At 37.2% G+C, this 19,093-nt stretch overlaps 1 protein-coding gene across 1 annotated transcript; it reads right to left on the reverse strand.

The window, feature by feature from the left end:
• Nucleotides 1-12,176: 12,176 nt before the first annotated feature.
• LOC110698809 (protein NRT1/ PTR FAMILY 1.2) lies at nucleotides 12,177-17,811 on the reverse strand. The gene is made up of 4 exons (XM_021876327.1): nucleotides 17,372-17,811; nucleotides 17,027-17,244; nucleotides 13,538-14,088; nucleotides 12,177-13,356 (listed from the first exon to the last, which is right to left on the reverse strand). Exons 1-4 carry the CDS (start codon nucleotides 17,490-17,492, stop codon nucleotides 12,432-12,434), a joined length of 1,815 nt encoding a protein of 604 aa, XP_021732019.1. The 5' UTR covers nucleotides 17,493-17,811; the 3' UTR covers nucleotides 12,177-12,431.
• Between the last annotated feature and the right edge of the window lie 1,282 nt (nucleotides 17,812-19,093).

The raw sequence follows: 19,093 nt of genomic DNA on the forward strand, positions 1-19,093 counted from the left end.
TCGACTCAACAGCCGGCCACGCTTTAATGAGCTTCATGGACGCCTACTCAAGCTTCCATCAAATTCCGTTGTGGAAGAAAGATCAGGAGAAGACGGCCTTTGTCACTGATCAAGGGTTGTATTGCTACACGGTCATGCCGTTTGGTTTGAAGAACGCCCCGGCCACCTTCCAAAGAATGATAAACACGGTCTTCTTTGACCAAATTGGAAGGAATGTCGAGGCATACATAGATGATATGATTGTAAAGTCCAAACTTCAGACGGATCATCTAGTGGACCTCCGAGAAACATTCACCACACTCAGGCGGCACCATGTCATGCTTAATCCCAAGAAATGTGTTTTTGGGGTTGAGTCTGGGAAGTTTCTCGGATTCCTCATTAATCAGAGAGGTATCGAGGCGAACCCTGAGAAAGTGCAGGCGGTCATTGACATGCAGTCGCCTCGCACCGTCCGAGAAGTTCAGAAGTTAACAGGTTGTCTGGCGGCCTTGGGAAGATTTCTCAGCCGGTCAGGCGACAAGTGTCTTTACTTTTTTCAGGCAATAAAGAAGAAATCAAGGTTTGAATGGGGGCCGGATGCTGAAGCGGCCTTCCAAAAACTAAAAGTCCACCTACATTCTTTACCAAGGCTGGTCAGTCCCTTGCCCAAAGAAGTGCTCTACATGTATCTTGCAATATCTGACCATGCTCTAAGCGCCGTCCTCCTTGCTGAAAGAGATGGTTGCCAGCTCCCGGTCTACTTTGTCAGTCATGTATTGAAAAATGCCGAGTTGAGGTACCCCCTAGTGGAAAAATTTGGTCTTGCTCTCTTCATGGTCGTTAGAAAATTGAAGCCTTATTTCTTGGCACATTCAGTCGTCGTATACACAGATCAGCCAATCAAGCGGTCACTCACAACCATGGAGTCGTTAGGCCAAATGATCAAATGGGCAAAAGAGATTTAGAGCCTTGAAATCACATTCGAGCCAAGAAAAGCAGTAAAGGGGCAAGCATTTGCTGATTTTATTGTAGAAATGACTCGGCCCTCTGATTCTCAAATTCCAGACCAAGTCTGGAAGGTCTATGTGGACGGGAGCTCCACCTCAAATGGTTGTGGAGCAGGCGTCATATGTCAGTCGCCAGAAGGCGACAGGTATGAGTATGCTCTACGTTTTAATTTCCAAGCCTCGAACAACGAGGCAAAATATGAAGCTTTACTGGCCGGTATCCGCATGTGCAAGGCGGCTGGGGCAAGAAGAATAGATGCCTGCTCTGACTCACAATTGATAGTGAGTCAGTATAATGGCGAATACAAAGCAACCCATCCGACCATGATTAAATATTTGCAGGCGGTACGACAAGCGGTCGGGTCACTTGAAGACTTTCATCTGACTCAGGTGCCCAGGTCTGAAAATAACCAGGCGGATGCTTTCTCAAAGTTGGCCTCCTCGGCCTCCTATGATACTCTAAGAACCGTCTTCTGATAAGTTATGGAGAAGAGAAGTATTGAAGAAGATCCTATTGGAATTCTAGATCGAAGTTCAACATGGATGGACCCAATCAGGGCATACTTAACAGACGGCACCTTGCCGGATGATCATTACCAGGCGACTTTATTGAAAAAGCGAGCGTCCAGTTTTGAGATGCGAAAGGGGGAACTCTTCAAGAAAGGGTACCTTCAACCCCTCTTGAAATGTGTTACCCTAGAAAAAGGACGAGAGGTCTTAGAAGATCTGCACTCTGGATACTGCGCCTCTCATGTAGGCGGCAGATCGCTTGCTCAACAAGCAAGGCGGCAGGGTTACTTTTAGCCTACCTTAGAAGCAGACGCCATGGAGATGGTGAAAAAATGTGACAAGTGTCAAAGGTTTGGCAAATTAATTCACCGTCAGGCTACTGATCTCACTGCCATCCATAGCCCACTACCGTTTGCTAAGTGGGGCATGGATATCCTAGGTCCCTATACGCCTGCTACAGGCAGCAGGAAGTACATACTTGTTGCAGTCGATTACTTCACCAAATGGGTTGAGGCTGAGGCTGTTAAGGGAATTAAGACAAAGGATGTGATTTCATTCATCTGGAAAAATGTCATCACTCGGTTAGGGGTGCTCATGTCTATGGTTTTTGATAATGGTCCCCAATTTGAGATTCCTGTTCTCAAAATTTGGCTGGGAGACCAAGGCATCTCACACTGCTTTGCATCAGTCGGCCGTCCTCAAGCAAACGACCAAGTAGAAGCTTTTAATAAGATCACCTCAGACGGTCTTAAGAAGAAGATTGAACGAGCAGGCGGCCTATGGGAAGACGAACTACCACATGTTCTCTGGGCCATTAGGACGACTAAAAAAGGGTCGACTGGAGAAACTCCATTCCTCCTAACCTATGGTGCAGAAGTTGTTCTTCCAATTAAACACTACGAGCCGACTCTTCGAATAATGTTGTATGATGAAAAGGCGAACTGGGAGTCCATGCGCCTGGCATTGGACTCACTTCCAGAACAAAGGGGCAATGCAGCCCTACGCCATGAAATCTACCGCCTGAGAATGACAAGGTCATATAACAAAAGAGTGCACAGGCGTCCACTCAAAGTGGGGGACTTTGTCCTAAGAAAGATGGAAGCAGTCGGTAGGGCTAATGAGTCAGGCAAATTAACTCCCAACTGGGAAGGACCCTACCGAATCTATGAAGAGGTCCGGGACGGCACCTACCGCCTGGAAACACCAGACGGCCAACCCTTGCCTCGAACCTGGAATGTAGATAATCTAAAGAAGTATTATTTTTGAATGATGTAAACAGCCAAGAGCTGCTAATAAAAGTTTGCTACTTTGCTTCATTTATTTTGTATTATGAGGGGCATGCCGCCTGCTCCATGAGCAGCCAGCTACTCTCCGTTTTTTCTATCAATTGAGGGGCATGCCAACTGATAAAACAATCGGTTACTCTCCATTTTACTCAAATGTGCATTCAATTAAGAGGGGCACGCCGCCTGTAGCTATACAGTCGGCTACTCTCCTATACTTAGTTCGCCATGAACTACCTAGGGCCTATGGCCGAATGATCAGACCAGGCGCCCAGCCAACTGATCCAATCTTTAAACTAATACGACCTGTCCCAACATCATAGCAGGCGTCCAGCGGCATCCCTCCGGATGAAATTCGTCGCAGAGAGCAGCTCCCTTTTGGGTGGAACATTGTTCTATAAACTAATTACACGGCACCCAGACGACTGTCCCCAAGGAGAACCACGTAGCCGTTTTTGAGACAAGGATAACTCTAACACTAAACCAAACAAGTGTTAGCAGTTAACATCCGAGTCGGATAACCGTCTGTATTACTTGGGATAAGTACAGCCGGTACCTCTTGAGTAAATAGCCAACAAAAATTGGTGAATCAAGGGGACCAACCGGCCTCTGCCGCCTGGTGTCTCTACTACTCAAGCATAAAAGATGATGAGTAGGTAACCTCAAATATTACCCATAAGTCACTTTCTCATACTTAGTAAGGATTCAAAAGGTATGACGAGTCCGCCTGCCTAAAGGCGAACTAGAGCTCTCGTACCCCGACCTTACTAAGATGATCTCTTTTTAAACGAAACACGTTTGAAAATCTGGTTCGTAGGTCGACTGCTTTTTGGCAAACAAGGACTCAAGAACTATTCTTATCTTAACAAACAGGCGGGCTAGTTGTAAGCGGTGTGTTCCTTTCTAACTTGAAAAAGTTAAACAAACCTAACGTATTGCCTAAAATATGTTGGGGTCCGACTGGGTAAATGGCCGACTGATCGCCTAATATGGAACCAAGACAACCAGTCGTCCAGGGGCATAGGCAATCGGTACTTTTTACCTGTTCGCAATCTTTGGCTTACAAATCTTAAATACAAGGCTAGCCGAAACAGTCGGTATGACATGCAAGCGGATATCAAGGATCCTCGACACTTAGCAAAATATTCAAAAATAAAGCATAAAGCAAAATTCAATGTGCAAAGACGACCAAAAGATGGTCGCCAAATTCATATAAACAGCCGGCCATAAAGACCAGCAAAATATTCAATACCTCGGCCCCCTGGCCGGGTAAAGTGATACAAGAACAAACGGCGCGCAGGCCGAAGAAAAAGTTAAAGACATAAAAGCTTTAAGATTGAGGCAGGGTTTCGGTATTGACTGCCGCCTGATCAGCAAGGCACGCCTGGTTCTAGGAAGCATCCTTCTTACTTGTCTCGGCATCAGGGGGAGCTTCTTTAGACGCATCCACCTCAATCGGTTGCAAGGCCACCACCTCCTCTTCCTCTTCTGATCTGGACTCAGCCGCCTTGTCTTCCTCAGCCGCCTTGTCTTCCTCAGCCGCCTGCCTCATGATTTGTTGGTTGTACGATTCAGTACAAGCGTTGAACTTTTTCTCCCAGGCAGCATAGTGAGCTTTTGGGAAGAGGGCCGTCCAAGTCATCTTCATGATTTGAGCCGAGTCGTCCATCATGGCTTGGACTAACTCCATTTTTTCTTTCTCGGCCTTGGCCGAGAGCTCGTCAGTGAGGCTTCTCTACTGCTTTTGTAGGCGGTCTTTGACAGCCGCCAAAGATTCTTTCATGGCCTCAAATTGAGTCATTTTTTGCCTAAGCGACTTCAGCTCATCTTGGAGACCCTTGACAGTCGCCTCCAACTCGTTGTTTTTCTTCTTGGCCGCCTCCAACTCAGCGCGAATAGTGGAAGTGGCCTGCGCCTGATAATAAAGAATATCAGTTGTCGAAATTTCATTTTGGGCAATTTGAAACATTGCCTTATCAACGTCAGAGGTGGCCATAGCTTTAGCAGCCTTTACCTCTTTGTTCTTGGCGTTGATCGGCCTTCGAAGGCCGTGTACTCTCAGCATGGTCTGGAAAAAGGAAAAACAGGCGTCAGATTTTAGAATAACAAGCGGCACGCAAAGTCAACACTTTAAAAATAATATTCCAAGTCTACCTCAGAAAGGAGACCCATGATGCCGTCTAGGTCAAGGGTGCCGACTCCCTTGACCGCATCCCTCTCCTCTTGAGGGACGGCCTTAATCATAGACTTGTCCATTTGGACCAAGTCTGGTTCTTGAGGGCCGCCTGCATAAAAAAAAAGAGTAAAAATCAAAAACGTGAAGAAAGTGATGAAGAAATAAGTTAAGTCTAGCAGAGCAGTTTATACTTCTTGGCGGCCGACTGAGGACTAGTGATGGGTTCCCCACACTTTGAGGGGTGACTGGCTGCTTGTCAGCCGATTGTTTCCTGGCAGATCCAGGCGTACTCCCAGCAGTCGTCTTCCGAACCTTTGAGTCCGGCTGTTGGGAGGAGGAGGGTTTGGAAGTGCCCGCCTGTAAAGAAGATGAAAGGTCAACACTGATATAAGCAGTTTTTCAAGACAAGTACAAAGGCTCGAAACTCACTATGGGCGTCTCCTTGGCAGGAGAATCAAGGGGCTACCTTAGCTCCCTCCTCAGAGCTCTCGGTAGAAAGGCCACCTTGGGTCCCTGCGGTATCAGGCGGCTGGTCCGACAACTCACTAATCTGAACCCGGAAAGAGGAGCCATCAGAGTTCTTAATCCTCTTAGTCTTTTTTGTTCTTGCCATACTGTCCTGCATAGATACAAAGACAATTGGATTCTGGGACTTGCGCAAAGTTTGAAGTACCGCAGGGCAGTCGGCACCCCTAGTCCTAGACTCAGCCGTCGCCGGTGACCGACTGATTGCTAACCTAGGTCGTGTTGGATGCTTTTGTGGTCTCATTTTCAAAAAAGAAAGAAAAAGTGCAAAAGCAAAAAGAATAAAGAAACAGACGGTTACCTGAAACTTAAGTTCTAAAAAAGAGCTTGATTGAGTAGGCGCCTAGCAAAAGCAGTCGTCCTGTCAGAAATAATCGGCAGGTCAAAAGTTGCAAAGTGTCAGAGCTCAAATTTAGGGGTCCGAGAGTTCTCTTGAAAAGTTTGCAAATGTGAACAAAAGACTTGGTCAACATGCCTTTATATAGGACAAAGGAGAATGCGAAGAGTCGCCTCCAAATTCAAAAAACAAGCGGGAAAAATGCTCGGCCCGTCATAGGGCGACACCTGTAGTAGGCCGTCGCCTGTTACAAGCTGACACCTATCACAGGTGACATGTGAACAGTCACGTGCCACCTGTGAGGGGCAAATGATTAGGGGATTTTTCCCTACCAATCATCATCTGACAAGTGGACCATTCAGGCTTTGCCAAATGTCCGCCACATGGGCCAATAGAAGCCTGCCACGTGTCAGGCGTTGATCTGTCCACCATGGACCAGTTGTGTCACGCCACGTGGCCTCTATATGCCAAACAGGCCAAACGACCACCTAGGCCCAATTTTCGAGGGAAGCCCAGTCAGCCCTAGGTTATCTTAAACCTAGTATTTGGCACGTTTCCCAAGGTTATAAATACTCTAACTAATCCTCATTAAGGGGGATTAAGCAATTAATTACTAAAAACTAGTGAACCTAAACACACTGATCACTCCTCCCCTAGAGGAACCCGATCGCCCAACCTTTACTTTTTCCGCACTTATTACTCCTCAAACAAGTACTAACTTGACCGTCGAAGGCGGAGCTCCCACCACCCGGAGTCTCCGTTTTTTTGCAGGTACAGGCGCACGGATCCAGTCCCGGAATTGTAACTCTCCCGCAGGACATCAAAAAACCCCGAAACACCTCTCACCAAAGGCCTTTGTAGAAAAATGGTGCTAGAAACAGCACAAGGAATGGGTTTAAAGCCTATTGAGGAGTAATTTGTGATGGATACCCAACTTAGTTTTTTCTAAGTTCAAAAGGGTCAAACAAAGTCACAAATATCTCGAGTTACCTACTACTACCATTCCAAATAAATAAAGTGTTGTAGTATTTTTCTTCAATTTTGGTTCAAGATGAGCTTTAGCTCTAATAAGTTCATAGCCTTTAAGGTGGTTTGTGATGAGACAAACTTGATGAACTTACCTATGTGAATGTGGGGAATTTGTCCTACCCCTATGAGGTCATTTAGGCTTGTGATCTCTAGAGCATTCATGAAAACCCAGGAAATTATGATGGACAAATCATTTGTTATTTGCGAGAACTTAATTAATTTTGAGATAAAGTCAAGTATGCAAGTGTTTCATACAAACCCCATTTAAGGTTCAAGGTTTTCCCACCTTAAATGGATGTAGGATATACTTGTAAACATTGGGTGTCAATTCAAGTCCACAAGATATTGATACCTGAGAGACTTACATCTCCAATGCCCAATTGTCATCCTGCACTCATTTCATCTTCTTTTCTTTTGAATCATGTGGGGATTGTTGGAGATATTGTTGAATAGTCTCCTTGGTTGCTTCAAAATAAAAGAACAAAGTCCCACATTGGTGAGGTAAAGAGGTTTTATCTTCTTTATATATTTCATCACTCATGTTTATACTTGAGTAACTTGTGTGGGCTAGATATGGGTATCCCCTCGCGCGCCGCCGCCGCCGCGGCCCGGTTCGTGTTCGTTTTCATGACACGTGCGCGAGTGCGGGTGCGGCCGGATTTTACACATGATTCTAACTTTTTATGTAAACTTTCGGATAACGGTCACGATATCATCGTTGATATTGTAACCGTTATTACGTGGATTCAATCAAAGATTTAACCCTTGATTTACTCCGTAATTATGCCAATCAATTATTTGACTGATTACCTTCCCCAAAATTATCTCCTCATTTTAATTACCGAGATTTTCTCCCTTGATTATTCTGCTCTTCTCAGTTTAAATACTGCATTCTTTCAGTCTTTGAGAACACAAAAAAAAACCGACTTCCTCACTGTTTTTCTCATCACTCTCATAAATTATTCAAAACACTATTCAGGCATTGTATTATTGAGTTCTCAATTCATCCTTACGGAGTACACAGTTCGGATGAAGTCGTGTAACCCTGGGGGTCGATTACCGTGAGTCCGTGTGTATGAGTGCGAGGCAAATTCGACTTTAGGGCAGTGATTTCTGTCACGCCACGACAATACTCTTTGCTTTGAGATAAGATTTATTTCGTTATTAGCCTTAATTTCCAACAGGGTCTCCTACTTGCTCTGCCCCACTGACATCCCTAGTATTAATCATTAAAAAAAATGTAGATTATACAGTATACATAAAAAATATTTAGGAGAAATTGTATAAAACTTAGGTCCGTTTGGTAGGGTGTAAAACATTTTCAATGTAAAATGGTTTTCCATGAAAATCATTTTACAATGGAAAACTCATTTCCAAAAAAGTTTTCCGTTGTTTGGTTGAATGGAAAATGATTTTCCATTTTAAGCATTTTTCATTGTTTGATTGAACTGAAAATTCAATTGTGAGGGAAAATGTTTTCCCTCTACTTGTGATGGAAAATGTTTTCCTTCTAAATTGGGGGGGAAATGTTTTCAATAAGGTGGAAAATGATTTTTCACCCCAAATTTTACATTTTAATGTCTTACACCAAACCAAACAATGTAAAATGGGAAAGCACTTTTCAGTGAATATGTTTTACGCCCTACCAAACAGAGCCTTAATGACGGTACATAATTTTACACAGAGTTTTCCTTCATTGGTCTAGCGGGTTAGGTTTCAAATATGAGTTTCTACTTTTTCGATACGGATTATATTTTTGGTTCAAATTTTATGTGACTACCTCGTGTTACTTTTTACTACTATAAGTTCTATAACTATTGAATTCGCCACTACTTACATTCTCTCAGATTTTAACTCCATCTTTCTAGCATTATCCACCTTTTTTCATGCACCTACTTGCATTTTTCAAACTTTTTTAATGAATCAAATTGTCGGTCACGAGGATATAAAGGTTCAAATGGTGCAATTATTTACTTTGTATATAAGAAAATTACACATAGTATAGTAAAGTGAAGCAAGAGAAGGGTGGTGAGTAGTGAGTAGTGAGCTGGTGAATGGGGTTTAGGACTATACCATAGGTAATATAGGCTAGGTTTGTGAAAAGTAGAAGTAGTAGTAGAAATTGTAGTTGTTATTACCTACACCCCACTGTAGATAGTAATACCTATAACCCCCATTTCTTCCCTTTTCATGTACAATAATTACTATCATGTTGAACAAAAAAAAAAAAATTCACCTTTTCTCTTTCATCATATAAATGCTAAAAAAAGAAATAATATTATTACATTTTCTCTCTCCTCAAAATTTTACCCACTTTTCCTATTTTTCACTCCACTTTCTCTCTCCTAAACTACCAAAAATCTCTCAAATTTCTCTTGAAAAAAAATCAAAATTCGCTTAGATCTCAACTAAAATATTAGATTTATGAAAGATGAAATCACAAAATCAAAGGAAATTTCATCAAATGAAAGGTCGAAAATCAAATTGTAAGTTATTTTTGTTTATTTTTTGAAGGAAAAAATTGCAAATCCTAAGTTTTTTTCCTTGTTTTTCAATTATTTTCTCTAGATATACTACCTCCGTTCCTGAAAGTTCGACTCACTTACTATTCATTTGGTCATAATAAAATAACTTTGACAACATATTATGATTTATACAATAGAAATAAATTAGTATGAGGGGTTTAATTAGATTCCCCTTATTATAAAATTTTCAAATATCAACTTTTTATAATTTCACTTATACATAGCCGAAGATATTTATGGTCAAAGATGTTCATTGGAGACCGCACAAATGCAAAGTGAGTCGAACTTTCAGGAACGGAGAGAGTATTAAATTTCAATAGTAGTTTGTGATTTCTTATAATTTTTTAACCCTAACTTTTTAATTGCCTTGTTTTTCAATAATATCAAATTTCAGTAGTAGTAGTTCATGATTCTTATAATTTTTATCATAATAATGATTTCTTATGATTATAGTAGAATGATGTTTGGTATTATTTATTTTAAGTTGATTGATCTTGTGGTGTGTGTTATTAGCTTGTAAAAATAATTGGACAAAAAAAATTTTAAAATACAGTTCAATTGCCCTAATATAATGGACTATTTGATCTATTTTGTAGGAATATAGAAATGTAAATTTAGTTCGCAGTGAAATTTTTTTTGTGTTTTTTTAATGAATGTTCGTTTTTCATTTTGATAAATGTTCATTTATATATTAGTATTTGTTCATTCACTTATTAATATATTATCATTAGAATTCTTCACAAATCTAATAAGAAATTTCAATTAGAGTTTGTGATTTCTTATAGTTTTAATGCAAGTGATTCTTATAATAATTATTAAATTATGTTATAAGAATTTTCCATGATTATAACATAATTTAATTAAAATTGTTATCCGGTGAATATTTGCTAGTACATTTAATCTATCGTAAATGTTCATTTTAGATGGACTTTATGTTCATTTGTAGAAGGATTAATATTAAAATTATAACTGCCAAAAAAAAAATATTCAAATTATAATAACTAAAATTAAAGACAAATTATCAATTTGATTTATGAAATTGAAACATCAATTATCATTTAATATTACTTATTATGTCACTAAAAACTATTATATGACGAAATTTTAATCTATCGTAATTCGCAAATGTTCGTTTTAGATGGAAAAAGATCATTTTAAATGAAATTCATGTTCATTTATGATCATTTTAAATGAAATTCATGTTCATTTAAATTTGATATATGTTCATTTTCTTTGCATTACATGTTCATTCTCATAATGAAAGATGTTCATTTGTAATTTAATACCATATTAATTTTCATATCTAAGCATATTCATTTAGAGTTTATACTTGTTCATTCTCATATAAAGAGATATATTTGTTTCAATTTTTATTACTTGTTTGTTATTATATTAAAAAAAAATGCTCAATTAAATTTTATAAATGTTCATTCTCGTATTGAAAATGTTCATTGGACTTTTGGTATATGTTCATTTTTATGTTGAAAGATGTTCATATATAATGCAATACTTATTCATTCTCATATTCAACTATGTTCATTTTCTAGCAATGTGTTCAAATTTGTTATTGTAAATGTTTGATTAATTATCATGTTTTGTTTATAGTGTATTTTATTTGGTTATTACTAACATTTCCCTTTACAATATTTTGATCTCTTATTACACAAGATAATGAAATAAAAAAATTAAAAAAAAAAAGTTGAAGACGACTATGTATATATTGGAAAGATATGTATAAATTAAAGGAAAACAAACAAGCATCATAAGAGTAAAAGGGGTACAACCGTATGACAAAGACAATGATTCTATATACCTTTTATTTATTCCAAATGTATAGATTGAAAGACAATAAACATTTTGTAAGGCACATATATATGATATGTATATTTTGAAGTTTAAGATATTCACTTTTTTATTTTATATGTGAATCAGAATTCGGAAAATTATATGATGACGTCATAATGATAAAAGGGGGTGTAGGTAGATCTACCTACATAGGGGTTTAGGTAAAAATTTGTAGTAGAAATTGGGCCTTGCTTTCCGGTTTATGAGGGAATGAAACATGGCGAACAATCACATCCAACATTCCAACTCTCTTAAAGGGATTTCTGAACGTTGGGCCTTTTTATTCCGGTTTTCGTGGAATAGCCACGTTCACAGCCCTTAATTATATGTCCTGTTATGGATGTCAGTTGCCCATATAAGACTATGCTATATTGCTTGGGAAGAGTCTTACTTCCATCATTCATTGAATTTTGTCTACTCTTTGTTTTGTTTACTAGTATATACTTTGCTCTATTGAGGAGTGAGGAGTGGAGGGATGGTTAGTCCCTCCATCTCTCCCAAGTGTGACCTGGGTTCGACTTCTCATCCCCCTGTGAATTTGTGATTTCACGCTATGAAGGTAGATGTTTAAAATTGATAAGGAGCTCAAATTCACAATAGTTACATGCAAAGTTTATATTGTACAAGGAAAATGTGTAAAATAAGACAAACATAACCTTCTCTCAGGAATGGAGAGAGTAGATGTTTGGAGGAACAAAAGGATCAATATTTATACCAAGTATAAACTTATTTCAATATAATATACGTGTATTAGAAATTATTCAAAAAGAATTGAACATAATGAATAAATAGATCACTTACAAGAATAACTTAGAATGTGTGAAGTGTCTAAAATGTGTACAGTTTTATGTTATTCATACATCATTACTACGAGTAGGTGTTTACCCTTCAAACTAGTTAGGATAGCCAAAAAAAAAAAAAAAAAAAAAAAAAAAAAAAGCATATGGCATCAGTACGATCTGAAAAATGAAGTGGAAAGAGAGAAATACCTGAATTACATATACATACAGCATTAAATTCCAATACAAGCAAAAAAAAAAACACCAAAAAAAACCTATAAAAAACATTTCTAAGAACAAAATACTTGGTCATAGGTCAAGCACAACAATCAGCTATATTCTAAATCATACTTTACTTATACTAAAGTACAGAAATCCACCATTGATTTTATGTAATCTTACCAAAATATACATCAAGCTCGTAATCAATTTAATTTTAATACACCAAAGGCCTCTTTACGTCTTCCTTCTGATGCTGACTTGTACTCTTAAGCATAGCCAACTTTTCTTCATCATCAACCTTCTTTTGTCGCTCTTCAACGGGTCCGTATGCCCAGCTACAGAACACAAAATACAGTATATTCAAGAAGCAAATTGTTGCTATAAGCCAGTAAAAGTAGTCGTAGTGACCCTTGTTGATGTTGCTCGAAACCCAACTGTCCTTTCCTCCGTGCTTGGTAATATCGTCTACTAAGTTCAATATTACACTACCTAACAAGCTTGCGATTGCCATCCCAACCCCAAACAGACATGTTGCTATGCTAGACATGCTCTTGGGCATTTCCGAGTAGTAGAACTCTGTTTGTCCGATACCATTGAAGGCCTCAGCTAAGCCGCTAAAGCAATGTTGCACTACAAGCCAAAAGGCGGACATGTGGAGCACTCCTTCAGGATTGTTGGCAAACCCTTGACTGATGGCACGTCGTCTTCTTATGTTTTCCACTGTTCCAGCGACAAACATGGACATGAACGCGCAAAATAGACCAATCCCCATCCTCATCTTCACACCAAGGCGAGCTGGCTTGCCACGGATCTTCGATGCTACTGGAAGGATTACACGATCATATAGAGGAATCCACAGTACTATAACAATGATCATGAATGTACTGAATGAAGCAGCTGGTACTTCGAAATTAGGGCCTAGGTGTCGATCCATGGTTTTCGCCTGGAGCAGACCAAATGAGCCTAGGTTTGTATGTAATGACATTAAGACTCCAGTTGACCAAATCGGAAGGACTCTGATGAGAGACTTTAGCTCTTCAACTTCTTCCACTGTGCACAGTTTCCACGAGTTTTTGGCCAATCCGTCAGGGCCAATGTCTTGGCTAGGATCTTGAATGATACAAGCTTTGTTCAAGCACCTAAAATCAAAAGATTAAAACAGGTAAGATTTAGGTACATAAATATAAACCACTCAACATAATATCCTAAAACTATGTAGAATACTATAATTTGGAAAGGTCTAAAACTCGACAAGATAGACAGAAAATTGAATATACAAACTTCAAACAACTAGTAGATTTTTTGCAATTCGAAACAGACCTCAATCTGTCACTTGGAACAGCTGTTGTGGAATCCTTCCTCTGATAATACTGCACGTTTGACCCTTGGGGTGGTAGCGTCATTTTTCTATTTCTGAAAGAAGCAACAGCTGCTTGTACAAGACCAGTTAAAAGACTCTTTTTAACCTTACTGACCACATAGTAAGGAGAAGCGAGGAAGAAGGAAAGGCCCGATAAGAACATGAGAATTGCAGGGAGTCCAAAACCAATCCTCCAACCAAATTTATCTTGAATGTACACGATCACAGTCAAAGCAATCACAACTGAGAGGCATGCACAAGCATAGTACCAACTAAAGAAGGTTTCTAAAACTCTATTATTCTTGGGATTATTTCTTCGGTCCACTTGATCGGCACCAAATGCTTGAGAACAAGGCCTCACACCACCAGCACCTATTGACATTAAAAGAAAGGCGAACACTAAGAGGGCATACTGTCCTGCTGTAGGCGATTGGCAATCGTTGGCTAACGGATTGCATGGTGGAGGCTTAGCATGTGGTATTATTGTTGTCAACCATATAAGAATCATCCCCTGCATTAAGGAAATTTTACACACTTAGAATTTCTCAAACAATTTACGTAGCAAGTAGAATTTTTAGCTTTAGTCTGAAATGGATTAGCATAACCGACATCATTTACTGTCATTTGAATATATTTTCATGCATTCAATATTTCTAATACGGAGTATATTTTTCATCTCTAATATCTAATCTCTCATATCATTAACAGTTACTCTAGTCTGTAGTTCATATCATGTAAATGCAGTCATGTTTTACCTGTGCAATAGCAAGCAACAAAAAACCAAAAGTAGAAATTTCCTAATTATTGTTGGGTCCATGGCTCAGAACCCATATTCCTTGTGGTCCAAAATGTTAGTACAATAGTACCATTGATCAAATTTCACACAGCAATATTTGCTAATGCGTACTCCGTAGTTTTTAATTATTTTATGACACAAAAAAAAAAAAGTTAGTTTTAAAAAAATCCAAATAATATTGTGAATTTGTGAACATGACATCGATTGAGATAATTATAAAATGACCAATATTGTCTTTAGACCATGAGATAACATACTTCATTGTTCCAAAAAATTAATTTCTCCTATAACTCTTGTCCCATTTAAAAGATCAATTTTTCATTTGGGCGGTGTCCATCATCTACTAGATAACCAAACTCCTCTTACTTCACCCTATTATCTGTCAATTCCCCTAAAATAATTAACTTATTTCCACTGATTTTTTAAAAAAATTTAATTAATTTCAATAAACAATACCCCATTACAATTCCTAAACCAAAAACCCGAGCCCACTACAATGCTTGATCACAAAATTCACAAGTACTCTCTTCGTTCCTTCTTATCAGTTACGTTTGCTATCATCTACGGACAAAATAAAATGTCTAAAACAAGTTAAACAATCCATCAAATTAGAAAAACAAAATACGCGTTCAAGTAATCGAGTCACCCAACAACAAAACCCAAAAAATCAATCCAAAAATGTCATAATATAAAATTTTGGCATCATGCATTTGGAAGAGATAGCTAAGATTAAATGATTAATCATACAACCAAGCATGCACTAGCACTACCATAATTATGTTAAGAGAAGGGCAACCAAGCCAGGTCATTATAAAATGTGGTCCCAACCAAAAAACCACATCTCCTCATTTTCTTCCTGTTAAATTCTCGACTTGTGAGCCGGTGCAATTATGATACTAAATGGAATCCTACTTAAAGAATATTTCATCATCTTCTTATTTAGCTCTCTTTCCCGAGGTTTCTTCACTAAATACAACAACAATATATCATAATTTGCACTTTAATTTCTTAATTAAGTTGATCCCATTATTTTATTTTAAGTGCTATTATTCTCATTGTTAGCCTGGCATTGCCTTCTTATTGTTTACATCATGCGATAATCTTTTCGGGTTTTTTTTTTTTTTTATCTTTCTACTTTCCGTTAAGATTATTTGTGTACATTTTCTTATGACGGGTGAGCTGTATTATTTAAATAAAAATTCATTTTCTATAAATAATTTTTTTTTACTCAAAATTAATATAAAAAGAACCGCTTTCTTCTGATTTTCTCAATTCCTAGGATTCTATTATTACTGTAAATAGAAAGAAGAAAAAGAATGAAGGGAAGTGTTTAACTTTTGTGGTCAAAGGTTGTTCATTAGCTAGACTACAATTCTATCCAAATGCCTTTTGAAATACTTCCTCCTATCAATTGCAACAAAGGAATATTTTATATCTCACAAATAATACCCCTTTGTTGCAATTAATACTTAATGGAGAAAGTACGTCATCCATTTTCAATAAATACTCCGTAAATCATTTTAAACTTTCCACTACGGAGTATATATACATTTGATCTCTCGATTATATGGTTACACCTTTTGACTTTGTACACAATTTACAGGCCCAATTTCAGCCATATTTTTTATACCTTCAGCAGTTCAGCTCATGTATTTACTTTCGATCACAACTTTTTAAATACCGCATATAATTAAAATATACGAAGTACTCCCTATGACCCTAATACTTATAGGATATTTAGGAGAAACTTAAAACACCACATATTGCAATAATTGTAACACTAAATTACACTTATTGACATGAAATATACTCTAACTTCAGTCAGTGATATGAACTTATTTATATACTTATATTGACATGAACTTAATCGTCAAAGTTAACCAAAATACATGTCATTGAATACCTTGAACTACAAAGTTCATATCATTGAATTTTTTTTCGTTACCAATTTCATGTCAATTCATTTGTACATGCAAATTCTTTCAATGAGCTCAATTTTGCCTAATTTATTTAAAGAAAGAAAAATTGAATAATAAAGAAAAAAAATTAAAGAAATGAAAATTGAATCCCAATAAAAACATTTCTAGCCTTTTATATTTGGACTTTTGCTAATTAATTGATTAGACCATGAAACAAAATAATTTCAAGTAATATCCCACAAAGATAACGAAAGAAATTGAGGGGACAACTAGGTGGAAAAAGGTTCAAAAGGATGCAAAAAGATGTTAATTATTTAGGACAAAAACCACGGACCCCCTTAGGCGTACATACCATGTGAACATTAGCCATCAAATTTTAATTTATCTATTTATTTTTTAAAAAAATTTAGAAAATAAAATTTAAAAAAACAAAGTCAAATAATTGTGACTTATAGTAGTGTGGACCTTGCTGACTACAAAATGCATTAAACAAAACAATATCATGTGCTTTGACAACTATCAACGTTAATTACATAGTTCTTTAATTTTCTCTTTTATCTCCCTTATTAATCCTCTCTTCATTTCTAGCAAATGTTAAAAAGAAGGGCCCTCTAACAAACAACGGAAGCATTATTGACAATAATGACATTCCGTGTCTGTTATTAGTTGCCTAACTGTTAGACAATTAGCAGGACTCGACGAGAAAAGAAAGGAGTGGGAGTAGAATAAATTACCAAGAGACTGATGATGGAACCAATACCAATGGTAAGAAAACGCCCAAGATAAGAATCAGCAACAAATGCACCAATTAGAGGGAAGAAATTTGTAGCAGCTGACCAAAAAAACAGCAAATTCTGGCCTTTTGCTAAACTCATCTTGTAATCCTTCATTAAATATAGAATCATATTTGGTGTCAACCCATAACTTGCTACCTTCTCAAATGACTCATTTGCTGCCATATTTTACCAAAATTATGTTAATTGATTAAGTTAACTTTTTTTCATTATTTTTGCTAATTGAAACATACCCAAAAAAATTAAAGAAAAACCCAGAAATTGAGCTAATTTAATTGAGTTTACCTATGATAAATGGCATAGTAATGAAACCACCCTTTTTCCTTTTAGAAGGATCTTGTTCTTCATCTTCTTCGTTTTGGTGATGTCCATTAATCTTCCTTTCTTCATCACTTGATGACTCCATTTTTGGGAGGAGAGAGAATTTTAGAGAGAGAAACTTGGAAGAGAAGAGTTGGAAAGTTGCTGGCTAGACCAACTGCTCTGCTCAAGTATTTAAATATGTTGGATTTTTATTTTTTTGGGATGGGGGTATATTTATTTTTATTTTTTATTTTTGATTTTTGATATTTAAATTAATTTGTTTTTGAAAAATAAAAAATTAAATACCCATCATATAGTAGAGTGGTGGGGGGAAGTCTGTTCTGGCAGATTTCACACTGACAAAAGGGGTGGCAGTGGAGAAGAAATAGGAAAATAAAAAAAGGTAAGTTTATCAAAACATATGTTGCGTGTCCAATCTCACAAGTAATCACTCTGTCTATATAATCATATATGCATGTTTGTACAGTATATATGCCCTCTTCTTATAGATTAAAGATGACATTGGATCGAGACTATTAGTCGATATATAAAATTGAGTTAGGTGACTTAATTGAGCTCAAAATAATCACATATGGTTCAACCCTTTCTTGTTTGTGTTAGGCCAGGCCATGGACAGTGAGTCACTTGTTTATACAAGCATCATGATAATTTAAACACGGCAAAAAAAAGGATAACCTATGGCACAAATGATCCAATACCTTAGACCACCACTTTAAAGGTTATAACATGACATAACACGTAATTAATAGGTCAGACATGGTTAAACACAAGACAAGCACGTTTTTAACATGGCACGACACGAAACGGTATAGAGCCATTTTGAGACTCCACCGGTCCACCCTATTCATGAGGAGTCAAGGTGAGCGGCCTAATCTGATTAACAGATTATCTCATAGGATATGAAACCCGGCCAAGTTGAGGTTCATATTTGTCTCTGATAAAAAAATGTCTATATACATGCATCATTCTTTTTCCAATAAAAAGAAATTATAAAACTAGAGTTTAGACTATATATACGGAATACATGAATCTAATATTGCATATACTATAATTTTAATTTTTATAAAATATAGGGTTTTGTAGTTTATTGGCAGATCTTCCCATGTGTTACGGTCTAAAGTTAGAATATACAATCATACTCATATTCGCTTTAGTAATAGAGTATAAAGTAAGAAACTAATTATTGACTTATTATAAAAATAAGTACTTTCATATGCCAAAGAGTAGTGGCTTTGTAATGATTTTGAATGTTAGTTTATTGAGACCTTTACAGAACTATGCTACCAAAAAAGCCCTAAGATTGTTCTATTTTAGTTATTTAATTATTCATTCAATTAATTAATTAAGGTGGTTTAGTTGATATATTATAAAGTAAGATGAACTCATAAATTATTGGAAGATTGAGATTAGTAGCTCTAAGCTAGCTTTTTGTAGAAAAAGACAGCTTATGATTTTTCTAAAGGGTGAGACTCATTTCATACTTTGAAAACAAATAAAAGGTCTTTGTTTAGTTTGAAGTTTGAAGCTAGCTAGTGTTTACATTAATGCGGTGGTATCCAAGTGTTTCAACTCTTACAAAGTCCATCAATTTGCACTATTTGGGACCAAATAGAGATTTTTTAATAACCACATACTAAGAATAGTATAATACGGAATAAAAACACTAGCTTTATGAAGTGAGGC

Source organism: Chenopodium quinoa, unplaced genomic scaffold (assembly GCF_001683475.1).
Source record: "Chenopodium quinoa cultivar QQ74 unplaced genomic scaffold, ASM168347v1, whole genome shotgun sequence".
Lineage (NCBI taxonomy): Eukaryota > Viridiplantae > Streptophyta > Magnoliopsida > Caryophyllales > Amaranthaceae > Chenopodium > Chenopodium quinoa.

Excerpts from the sequence above, each read along its gene's own strand:
- LOC110698809 (XM_021876327.1), bottom strand. The coding sequence starts at position 17,492 with ATGGAGTCATCAAGTGATGAAGAAAGGAAGATTAATGGACATCACCAA. Across the intron at positions 17,245-17,371 it reads TACTATGCCATTTATCATAG|CAAATGAGTCATTTGAGAAG; the intron begins GTAAACTCAATT and ends AAAATATGGCAG. Across the intron at positions 13,357-13,537 it reads GTTCCAAGTGACAGATTGAG|GTGCTTGAACAAAGCTTGTA; the intron begins GTCTGTTTCGAA and ends TTTTGATTTTAG.